The sequence below is a fragment of the Telopea speciosissima genome, chromosome 10, assembly GCF_018873765.1.
Source record: "Telopea speciosissima isolate NSW1024214 ecotype Mountain lineage chromosome 10, Tspe_v1, whole genome shotgun sequence".
Taxonomy (NCBI): domain Eukaryota; kingdom Viridiplantae; phylum Streptophyta; class Magnoliopsida; order Proteales; family Proteaceae; genus Telopea; species Telopea speciosissima.
Genome location: NC_057925.1, coordinates 60,390,434 through 60,402,656, shown reverse-complemented (window position 1 = coordinate 60,402,656; position 12,223 = coordinate 60,390,434). Strand labels below are relative to the sequence as shown.

At 40.0% G+C, this 12,223-nt stretch overlaps 2 protein-coding genes across 3 annotated transcripts; one reads left to right on the top strand and one right to left on the bottom strand.

The window, feature by feature from the left end:
- Positions 1 to 2,009: 2,009 nt before the first annotated feature.
- On the top strand, positions 2,010 to 4,519 carry LOC122641408 (transcription termination factor MTEF18, mitochondrial-like). Of its 2 annotated transcripts, XM_043834634.1 has the most exons (2): positions 2,010 to 2,151; positions 2,267 to 4,519. In XM_043834634.1, the coding sequence occupies exons 1-2, from the start codon at positions 2,112 to 2,114 to the stop codon at positions 4,015 to 4,017; spliced, it is 1,791 nt and encodes a 596-aa protein (XP_043690569.1). In that variant the 5' UTR covers positions 2,010 to 2,111; the 3' UTR covers positions 4,018 to 4,519. The 2 variants fall into 2 exon arrangements, with proteins under 2 accessions (XP_043690569.1, XP_043690570.1); XM_043834635.1 differs by having other exon boundaries at positions 2,013 to 4,519.
- Positions 4,520 to 8,013: 3,494 nt separating this feature from the next.
- On the bottom strand, positions 8,014 to 10,154 carry LOC122643976 (glucan endo-1,3-beta-glucosidase 8-like). The gene is made up of 2 exons (XM_043837562.1): positions 9,780 to 10,154; positions 8,014 to 9,143 (listed from the first exon to the last, which is right to left on the bottom strand). Exons 1-2 carry the CDS (start codon positions 10,124 to 10,126, stop codon positions 8,030 to 8,032), a joined length of 1,461 nt encoding a protein of 486 aa, XP_043693497.1. The 5' UTR covers positions 10,127 to 10,154; the 3' UTR covers positions 8,014 to 8,029.
- Positions 10,155 to 12,223: the final 2,069 nt, after the last annotated feature.

Below are 12,223 nucleotides of genomic sequence, written 5' to 3'. Positions count from 1 at the left end.
TTCTGTGAGGAGAGACTTCAAGCTACGGCTGTTGACCTGCTGTTCCTCTTCGTATTCAAAAGGCAATTAGTGAAACCTTAATGAGTCGTAATTCTTATATCCTTTTTTTTTTTAAAAAAAAAAAAAGATCTTATATACTCTTTTTTTTTAAATGGTACTAGTAGTTTCGGTACCATCCGGTACCTAATTGGTATTTCGGTACTGGTACCATTGGGAATCCTGTCCCAGAACCGTCCCATCCCATTTATCATTCGGTACCAAAATCAGATACTAGTACTGTCCCATTTACTAATGGGACGGTCCGGTACCGGGTTTTAGTGGGACGGCATTGGGACGGTTCCCGGGTCCGATCCCAAATTGACACCCTTAGGTAGGGGCATCCAACAGGGGTGGAATTTTTCATTTCACAGGGAGTAGGGCGGCCATTTCACCCTTCTCGTGTCTGGGTGCTGGTTGCCAGGTAGGGCCGTAGGGGTGTCAACGGGCCGGGCTTGCCCTAAACCCTAGCCCAACCCTAGGAGCCTTAACCTAAACCCAAGCCCAGCCTGAGCCAAGCATACCCTCAATCTAGCTCGACCTGGTAGGGTTTTCCCAAGTCCGGCCCAACCCTGATTGGCCTTGATTGACCTTGAATATCTTGGCCCATTGAGTTGTGGAACTAACAAAGCCCAAACGAAAATTTTTGCATAGAGGTTGTTTCCAAACTCAAACCCGTGACCACTTGATCACAATGGAGGAACTTTGACCGTTGCACCAAGTCGCACCTATCAATATATATTATATAATACAGGGTTGGGCTGGCCCTGCCGGGGTTGAGGCCTCAACCTAGGCCCGGCCTTGCCAGGGCCAGGAAAACACTAAACCCAGGCCGATCCTATATAAAACATAGGCCCGGCCCAGCCCTATCTGGGCTCAGAACGGGTTCGGGCTAACTGGGTTTTTTTTTTACACCTTTAGGTGCAAGCACCACACAACCTGGCCTTCTATTTCCCAAATAATAATTAGGGGGAAAAAAGCACTCACGGCCAATATGATTCTTATCCACACCCTCTCACAGCCTATCTCCTCAATAAATGCACCCCTTATTTTACGATTTGTCACCCTGCCCTCCTATTGATACAAAACTACAATGTGGCATGTTATGAAACCTTAGGATTTCCTAGAAGGACAGTGTAATAAGGATTTCACACACTACAACCAATGAGGGGTTGGAAAATAGTATATCCATACGGGCCTACACAGCTAAGGCTAGAATAGAGAGAAAATGTCAGTGTGGATACAATTATTTATTATGTGAGGAGGATATACAGGAATCTGCACGAGGGCACTTTTTTGCTAATTATTATCATTAGGGTAAGAGATCGTTGCCTGTAATTTTGTGCATGTCTGTGTCCGGTGTAAGTGCCACACGACTAGGCATCGTTGTTTTACCCTTTATCATTATTACCTTTTAGGAGTGTTTTGTATGGATGTAGGAAAAACAATCAATGGTCATAAATTCTTCCCCTTATCTATGAATGCCAAAATAATGCCTTCAGGTTCCCCTATATACCATTTGGGAATCATCCAAACCCACTGTGGGTGTGGGAAACTCGGCCCTAATGTTCATCTTAAATTCCCCCCTCCCCCTCCTTTCTTTTCCCCTATTCTTAGTTTCTTATTTAATGGCACACAGAGAATAAGGCAAGAGATCAAGGTTGTGTGTGTTTGCACCAATGGGAAAAGGATCCTGTCCAGCAATGGCGGCTGGGCCTCACAAGTGAAATGATCACCTCATCCCTGTTTTTGTTGTCGTTTAATGGGGTTGAACTGTCCAGCTCCCCCTACAATCGGACATAAGCCAGGTCGGAGGGGAACCAATTAGAAAGCACACAGGGGCATCAACATAGATCAAAACGATCAAAAAGGGGTCGGGCATGATGATGCTGAATTGCTAATGACCAACAACGTCTTTTCGCATATGATCAAAATGTTGACGTACCGTCGAACTACCTCTCGTTGTTCAAAACCCTTGCTCCTTGGAGCAAAACCCAAACTGAGGTTGCACTAATGGCTGCCTTTGGAGCAGCAGCAGCTGAAGAAGAAACCCAACAGTTGGAATTCGGAGAATAATGAGATTAGAGGTCAAAGCCTTAAAACCTGCAAAATCAAAGGTAATAATACCAACCCAAACTGCTCCAATCTGTTGCTGTATAGACATTGATACTTTGTCTCTGCATTTACTCGTACCGTAGAAATTTCTTCGAACTCGGCATGACCCATTTACGGAAATTCAAATCACCATCTCTGCTCAAATGGGTTTCTTCAAATCTTTCAGAAAACTACTCTAGATTATCTTTCCCTTCGTTATTTTCTAGTCCAGGGGCAATCCACACTGCAAATACCCGAACTAATGGTGGCAGTAGAGCTCTTCAGACTGAAAGATCAAGAATTGAAGATGAGAGTTCGATGCCTGATTGTGAAACTGTTGCCAAAGTCTCTCGTTCTGGCAGAACTGAAGCTCAAGCTGCTCTATTGGACTATCTGCACTGTACCCGGGGTATGCTGTTCACCGATGCAGAGCATATGAGCAAGAACTCCCCAACTTTTCTCGAGAAGCTTTTAAAGAGGGTCGAGAATGAACAAGAAATTGGGCGATCCTTAACCAGGTTCTTACGCTACCACCCTATTAATGAATTTGAACCATTCTTTGAGAGTTTGGGTCTTAAACCTTCTGAATTCAATCCTCTACTTCCTCAAGATCTGATGTTTCTGAGTGATGATGATGATTTGGTGGAGAATTATCATGTTCTCTGTAATTATGGAATTCCTCGACATAAGATAGGAAATATTTACAGGGAAGTATTCGAAGTTTTCCGGTATAAACCTGGGGTTTTGAGGTCAAAGCTTCAGGCATATGAAGATTCTGGCCTGTCTCGATCTGCTGTCATTAAGTTTGTGGCTTCCAGTCCTCGTCTACTGATTGGGGATGCTAACTGTGAGTTTTTTAATGTATTAGAAGATTTGAAGTGCTTGGGCTTTCAACATGATTGGATTGAAGGGCGTTTGTCTGATAGAAATTCTTATAACTGGAGCCACATGCTTGGGCTCCTCCACTTCTTTGGTGAGATGGGATACAAGGAACAATTGGGGAACTTGTTCACAAGGAGCCCAGAATTCTTATTTGAAGCTTCAGGCAACAAGGCCTTTTCTCTTATTGGGTTGATTCTGAAATTGGGAATGAAAATGAATGAAATATCCTCAGTTTTTCAGCAGTTTCCTCGAATCCAGGTTGGAACCTTTCTGAAAAATTTGAGAGCAGGGTTGGCATTTCTAGTTGAGATTGAAATGGAGGGGGAAGAAATCCTCCAGTTGGTGCATGCTCACCCCCTACTACTTGGTTCTTTTACTTTGAAGAAACCCAATACTGTCCTTGCTAAATTGAATTGTGGCAAGAAGCGAGTACGTGGAATTCTGAAGGAGGACCCTGAACACTTGAGGAAGTGGGTCCTGGGATCAAGGATTGATCCATTGCCCAACCCAGGAGTGAGCCAAAGATCATTGATGAAGAAAACTGAGTTTCTATTAAACCTGGGCTTTAGAGACAACTCAGAAGAGATGAAAAAAGCACTCAAGCTTTTTCGAGGCAAAGGAGCAGAACTTCAAGAAAGATTTAACCTTTTTTTAAAAGCGGGTTTGGATAAGAAAGATGTTTCTCAGATGATCAAGATTGCTCCAAATGTTCTAAACCAGAGTATGGATGTGCTTGATATGAAGATTGATTTTCTTGTAAATGAATTGCGCTATCCCATATCATCTTTGATGGTGTTCCCACAATATCTTTGTTATACAATTCCGAGGGTCAAGTTTAGGTTTTCAGTGTACAATTGGCTAAAGGATGAAGGACTAGTGCGCAGTTTGGCCCTGAGCACTGTCCTTGCTACTGCTGATAAGTATTTCATGAGCAACTATGTAAATCATCACCCTAAAGGTCTTGAGGTATGGGAGAAGTTTAAGAAGGAGTCATATTCAAGTTGAGAAGGATCTACTGTTGTTATGGTTTCTTCATTCTAGTTATTGCCTTGTTACCATTTTCATTACTGTAATTGCCAAATTAAGACATACTGAACAAATGCTATAATTGATTAACATGAATCATAAACTGGAAGCCACTTTTTTCATGAGCACGTAAGCAAATATTGGGGCAAACCTGATTTATGACAGACTGTTATGCACTGATTTTTAATTGGTAAATCTGTTTTGCTTGGTGTCTGGTCTGAACAACTGCTGTCCTTGACAATGAAAGGTTTTCTGTTTTGCCAAAGTATATTAATTTCCAACATTCTCACATTTTAACAGGGGGATGTTTTTGGTGATTGAAGTTTGTACTAGAATTTGTATCTAGTGCCAGGCATCTCTCTCTTTGTTAGGATAGATAATGAAAAACTTCATAACCATGAAGAAAAGCAACTAGGAACACGAGATGGTGCAAAACAACAAAAAGAAGTAAGGTCAAAGCCCAAAAGACCCACTCTGGCGACTAAACAATAGGATATCTGCATCGCTTGTTTCCCCCCTCTGCTTTATCCCATAATCTTGAACCATAATTTATTAAGTAATTATAGGATTTATGTACTTTATAGTAATAGAATACAGAATAAAACCACCACAAAAAGAAGAAGATAAAAAAAAAAGAATTGTAAGAAATGAGAATGAGAGAACACCTTGGCTTGAAATGTGTGTCTTCATAAAAGCTTGTGCATGTTGAAGTTGTTCCATCTCATATTACCATCAAATATATATCTTGCGCAATAAATGCCATTGCAGTAATAAAATTTGCTCTACCAGAAGCAGGTGTATCAAGGGATAAGAAATAGAAAATATTTTCCATCTGACCAGCCAAAATGTTAAACTTATCTCCGGTGTGGTAACATTTAACAATGTCATCAGTAGAAATTGGACTTCCTGGAGTGGATATTGATCCTGCCCAATCACTGTCATCAGGTGGAACTTGAGCTGAAACATAGAACCAGTTCTGATAGTTCTTGGGTTAATAATATTTTAAAAGCATAACTACAGCTTTACAGCTTGCTAGGTTGGAGCTGGAGGAGACTGTTATTCAGCGAACGGAAATTTGGAAATTTCGGGTTAATAATTTTGTCAGGATATATGTTTCATGCTGGTTATTTACACTTGAACATGATCTCTACCACAAATCTGGAACGGCCAATGCATATTTGGCTACCTTAATAATTTTAAGTAAATTTTCCAGAAAAATGCCCATGCATCTTTAAGATCATGAGCTGGTGGAGTGGTGGGCCTATTCCTACTCCTGATATATCATGCAGTCGAGCCACCTGAAAAATTGGGATTGATGATCAAGTAGTGAACCTGTGGTCAAAATGATTATAGCCATGTCTTTACAGAATTGGAGAAGGGAAAATTATCAATGCCTAACTTGCTGTTAATTCAAAATATAGGAAACTTTTCTGACTCTGATTATTCTGGAATGCCCTCATTGGTCAGTTGCAAATCCTACCCCCTCCACTATCCTTTTTAAGAAAATTAAAACTAGATCTTACTTAATAAAGGTGCTTTGCTTTTGCTGCCCTCACCTCACCCCAGACCTTGGCCTTCACACACCCATGATTATTTTCTCAGCTCTTTCATGACCACTTAAACTGATACAGGGACTTTGAAATCTCCTTCCCTGCATGTTTTGAACTTGTTGCAGAAGCTCACTACATATTTTCACTTTTTCTTTTATTTATTTATTTATTTTTTTTGGGAGGGGGGGGGGGGGAGTGTGCATGTGTGTGTGCGAGCCTGCAAGCAGATGAGATATTTTTTTCTTATCCTTTCATTTTTTTTTCTTTGGCATCTCTGATCCTCTTTGGTTCTTTAGGTTCTTCAGGTGTGCTCCTGTGATCTCTTGACTCTTGTTCTTGGTCAGCCAATGAAAATTTTGTTTGGAGAAAGAGGATTGAACCAAGTTCTGTTAGAACTGAATGAAGACAATATTTTACAATCATGTGTCTAAATGAGGATATGTAGACTGCATGGTAGTCCCATTGTGCTTTTCAAGAGCAAAGAGGCCATGCGCCATTGGGACACCCGGCCCTACATCAGCCTGCTCCAATAGGGGTCGATTGAAGTAGTTTTTGGCCTCTAAGCTCCTAAATGGCATTCCTCATTTTTAATAAGGATCTTCTTACATCTCTAAACAGCACATATTTACTGTATAAATAATTACTAAATGAAGAGACCCAGTCTTGTCAACAGAATAGAGCTTTCTCCTTGAGTATATCTGCTGCTGACAGGACTCCTTTTAGATGTTGCTGCCAATGGACATCACTCAATCAGTTGCCTTCAACCAAAGATGAAGATGAAAACACATGAAGAGGGTGATCAGCAATGAGCCAATCCATGGACATGAGAAGGTATTTTCTATGACCTGCACTGATCCCATATTGCCTTTAAATATCTAGGGTTGGCTCTGCAGGGTTTGAGGAATCGGAATTGGATCGGTAGAATCAGCCGGCCCTGATTCTGATTCCAATTGGAATCGGCAGTGACTGATTCTGGTCCCGATACTGAACTCTGGAACCTTGTGGCTTTGTCCACTCCATGCCTGTAATTGGATTCTAATTAAGAGGGTGGGGGGCCTATTATTTTATGCCCAAAGACTATAAATAAAGTAGGGGAAGTACCATATTTTCCCTACTTTATTATACCTCAGGGCATTCTATATCAAAACCAGCAAAGACACATCACAAATATTAGTTGTCATTGTATGTCAATACCCCCCAAAAAAAACCTTTATTAGTTCTTTTATCAGTAATTAAAGTGGGATTTTTTAGAAGAAGGCAGATTGAAATCAAGCCTTTAATTGAGTTTACAAGTTTAAGAAGCCGTCTATTCTGCTTTCCTCCTAACATGTCAATTAAATGTCCCAATCATCCAGACAGTCCAAAGTGGATCTGTTTCTTATTCTTCCAAGCAAATGCCACTCCATGATCATTAATTCTTCGAAGTACGAGGAGTCTTAAGTAAATACCAAGCTTCAGTGCCATGGCTCTCAACCTGTCAACAGATATGGCGCGAGAGGAAAAGAATGCTTTTTCAAACAAAAGTTTGGCCTTTTCATTCATTTTTCACCTTTATAGAAGGTAAATTTCAGTTTCTATATTGGCTTTGGACGTTGGATGGTAATTTGAAGAGAGCATCATCTGTCAGAATAAGCACTGTTCGTTTAGTTACTATTCAGCTTGCACATATTTAATGGTTCAGCTAAAGTTTTTTCCTTTTTCTGATTGATATAATAACTATAAGTTCCTGTGATTGACATTTTATAAATTTTATATCTGTTTTAGGTAAGTTCTGGCTCTTCTTCAGAGCTCTGTTCATAATTGGTCTTAAGAATTGTATATCTGAAGTGGTAGAGTTTGGTGATTAGGATGGTGGATTGAAGGTGATTTGAAGGTGGTATCGACAATATTCAAGAGAAGACATCAAATCCAGTTGAGATTAGTGAGTGCTATTGTCCATGATAGAGAAGGCTGCATCAGATTTCTTACATCCTTCGGTACTGCAATAAGGCCACAAATCACTTAGCTGAGCTAAGGAAAGATCCAACATTCAGTCAACTAGAAATCTTTTTAGCTTTTGTTTAAACCCCCCACCCCATCTGATAAATTTGATTTCTTCTGGATATTCCTTGTTTCCTTTCTCCAGAAAAGAGGAAGGTCCTTTTCTTTTCAGTACAGATGTAGAAAAAACTTGTGCAGAACATAATTAACATGGGTTAATGAGACGAGTAAGGCACCACACTAACTGGTTTGAGTTTTATACTTTGAGGCTTGCCTGCATCTAGACTACAGGTTCTTCTGACAGTATTGAAACCTCATAATACACACTTAAGTTCATCTTGCACTTGATTGATCATTGATGGCATACAGCAATGCACACTTGGAGATAGAATACACCATGATATGAACAGTAAGAAATTCTAAAGCCTTTTTTCGTAAAAGCAATATAAAGAAGCTCTCTGTTATACAAGAAATAAGACCATAATTTCCCAAAATAGTGAGATGAAGGTGACCAATGCATGTATCTGCAATGCCAGTGCAGAATTATATGCAATCATTATCGGAAACTGGCAATGTCCATTTGATGGATCCTCATAGGTCACTATTGCCAGACCCGAGAACTCACAATCCCTACTATTCTGGTTCCTCAACTGGTAGAACATGTTGAATGCATAAGAAGCATTCCCATGGACACTTAGGTGGTTACAGGAGGACCCATACCCCAATGAGGTGCAATCAGAAAAGGTGCAAGCAAAATCTATACTGGTAGGCAATTCAGAGAAGTCATCTGCTTGCTGGTCCAATACACACCACCTCCTCGGTAAGTATTTGACATCGTGTGCTCCTATCAGACCCTTGTTCTCTTGGTGACCAGATAGATCCAACTCATATTTTGGCTTCCCATCGAACTCGAAGATACCCCAGTGCCTCTCAAAATTCCCAGGTGCAATGCTTTTGGCATTCTCATCCATGAGGCTGAAGAGGTAAACGTCAATCTTCCTTTTCCGCATTGGGGTTCCATTACCACTCAGAACATGGTGAAGTAGTCCCTGTGTGAATCTCCTTGCATTATTGAGGTTCGCATGCTTATCACCTTCTGTTGGCCACCCAACTTCTCCTACTATGATTGGCATGTTGGGGTATCCAGCTTTCTTAAGGGCCCAATGAAGTGTGTCGAGATTGGCATCAAACACATTGGTGTAGATGGCATTGCCGTCTTTGATTCCGTTGTCTGACCCCTCAAAGAAAGCATAGTCCACAGGGAAGTATTCATTGCCATAGAGGCTAAGGAATGGGTAGATATTAACAGTGAAAGGGGCAGCATTCTCATTGAGGTACTGAACTATTTCAATTGTAAGTTCACGTATGTCTGACCTGAAGTCACCAGCAGAAGGGACTGGCTTTGAAACAGGGGAATTGTAGATATCAGCATTGAATGGAACAGTTGCTTTGATACGGTTTCCAAGCCCAACCTCATTTAAGGCTTTCTGAACATTCTGCAAGGCAGGCAGGGTGACTTGTGAGAAGGTGCCATTGTATGTCTGGAGGAAGGGTTCATTGCCCACAGCAACATACCTGCAAATTTTAATGGTTTTTGTTGGGAAGGATGGGATTTTGTGAAGGTATCATGATCAAGGAACTGAAATTGAAACAATTAATATCAAAATTTTGAAAACAAACACCAACTTTGCAGAGCAGTTCCCTGAAGAAAATGACTGGCTGGAAGATTAAGGAACTGAAAGAAGAGCAAACCAATGCTAATGGTAAGATGGCTCGTCCTAGTTAAAAATGTCCTCTTTCAGGTGGCATTAAAACAGAAACAGAAGTGATCACAAAAAAATGGACACTCACGAGCTGAAACCCATTTTCAGAGAACACCCCAACAAACAGAGGAATTTGAAGAAAAGACCTGCAAAATTGCAGAAACTGCATTGCTATCGTTGAAAACAAAGAAACCCATCATTTCATAAGAGAAACCGAAGTGCAAACCAGAACGAGAACACAGAGACGAAAACCCCATTACAAAGAAGAAATACAAAATCAAGTAGAAAAGGAAAAGAAGCTCAAGATAGAATGGATTAAAACGAAGAAGAAGAAGAAGAAGAAGAAGAAAGAAAAAAAAAGAGAGTCTCAAAGAACAATACCGAGAAGGAAGCAACAATATAAAGAGGAAACAGGGTTTAAAACATCAAGAAAGTGTAATTACGCAACCTGATATTGACTCCTCCAATGTTTGTGTATCCTGTTATATTCTCTTCGACCCAGTTCCGTGCAACCTGAGGATCCCCACTCATATCCTGCAACATGATATTAGGTATAGCCACCATTACTTCGATACCTGTCCCGGCCAAAGCTGTCAAGATCTCGTCATTGGCTTCAAACAACTTCACCTTATCAAACCCATTCTCAGTCAGAATCTGAACAACCTTCTCTGGAGGAAGCTGGTGAGAGGCCATCGTTCCCCAGTTCACTCCAACGCTTCCACCCTTCAAAACCAAGTTCATTAACACCAGAAAAAGAATCAAGAGATGATTGCAGAAGAATCTTGACCCTGCCATTACTTCTTCTATAATAATGTGTTTCTCCAACTTAAAAAGAGAATAATCTCTCTGTTTCTTGAACTAATAAGAAAAGAAGAAGGGTTAAAGAAGAACAAAAGGCAAAGAGAGTGGGGAATGCTGTTGTTTACGTGAAGACTGAAGAATCTCTGTGTGTTTAGCTCTGGATTTAGAGCTCCGATGAGAAGGAAGTTCGAGAAGAGGGACAGTCATGAAACATGACTTATGTCGGTTAATTCAGTTATTTATAGTTGCTAGCAATGTTCGTCAATAAAATTAGACCAAGCCGTTCACCCAAAAAAAATAAAATTAGACCAAGCCTACCGGCCCAGCCCGGGTAACAAGAAACCCGAAAATGGTTCGATTGTGTTTTATGTGTTACGATTGAGGCCTTGCCATCTTTAAGGCTGTAAACGGATCGGATAGTGCTATATCCGCATCCGCATCCAATTAGCTATCGGACGGATTCGGATAGTGCTAAACGGATACGGATCGGATATTTTATCCGTTTACATGTAAATATAGCTTTTCGGATAGCTATAGTCTATTCATATCCGCATCCGTTTAGCTTTCGGACAGATTCGGATAGTGCTAAACGGATACGGACACGAATACGGAAACAGATTTCGGCTATTCATTTACACCCCTAGCCATCTTGGATATCTTAAATATAAGAGGTATCAATAGTATCGGATTGAGTTTAGTTTCCGTACTGTTGATGATATTGTACACACCAAAACTAAATAATTTTCATAATCTCAAATCGAAGTCGAACCGAATTGATTCAATTCTATTCGGTTTTCTGTATTTGATCTCATTTGGTTCGTATATAGTCTCAATAATTTGATTTATTTTATTTGGTTCACTTCTTTGATTCGTATGAGACTTGGGAATGTCTCGTACCAGCTTTGAAGAAGCAAGGCACGAAAAAGGAAATGAGCAAACAACTAGAAAAGAAACGAGGATAGTCGACTCGTTGAGAGTCGATGACGGAGGCATAAGAGAAAAGTGAAAATTGAAATCTTAGAATTTGTGTTTTCGCTTTTTAGGGTTTAATATGATTTAGGTTTGGTTCAAACTAACGGTTTGAAATCAAATTTTAACTTCCAAAACAAAGAAAAGAACCCAAATTTTTTTTTCATTTCAATTTGTTTTTAAATAACCAGATTTGATTCCCATTTTTTTGCTTCGGTTCTAAATTGGCACCCTTACCTAAATATAACTCCAACACAGCCAAGAAAAGAAGGTATAACATGTGTATTTATATTATCCAACAAAAAATGTCATATTCATACACCATAACAAAAAAAACATGTCCAAAAGTTCTGAAGAACAATGTGGCTTGGCTATGGGGGTGTTCATTGTTGTCAATATAGCCAACACACTCCCAAAGTGATGCATGTATAATTAAAATTGTAAGCCATCACTTAGATACATTAGTTTGTAGCTCAATTTCAGTGTCTTTGCATTGAACCTAAGTCGAAAGTGATCTCGTGAGAAATTTAGCCCTTTGTGTCAGTTTTATATCGGTGAAAAAAATCAGGTCGACCCGAGTTTGAGAAAGAAAGATATGATTTATTAAGTAAGCCATTGTGTTCAACAAGTCAGAGGTCCTAAAATAAACGGAAAAAAATGAGAACATATTTTAAATGTGTTTAAAACGGATTGCTGATCGTTTGCCATTTTTTTCCCCATGTTATTGGGAACTAAACAACACAACAAACCGAGTTTAAAACAATAAAAAAACGAAAACATCATTATAAACACGTTTTTGCTAGCGGTGGTCATGAACTCAATCTCTCACTCAGAGGTTGAACTACTCCCCCAATCACTGAAGATTCCAAATCAATGGCTTATTATTGGTTGGACCCGTGGCTTTCGTTTTGATTGTAATGTCTTTTCTATCAAGAAACCTTACAATTTTTGACATTTGGTCAAGCTCTATAGTCTTGGCTGTAGACCTTGGGTTTATCCCATCACAACCCATCATTTTACATTCTCTGTGATGAGCAACCCCTTCTAACAAAGGAGACCCTTGACCGATCCATGAATCCAACCAATCTATGGCAGTCCGATTAGTTGTTTAGTCCACTCCAA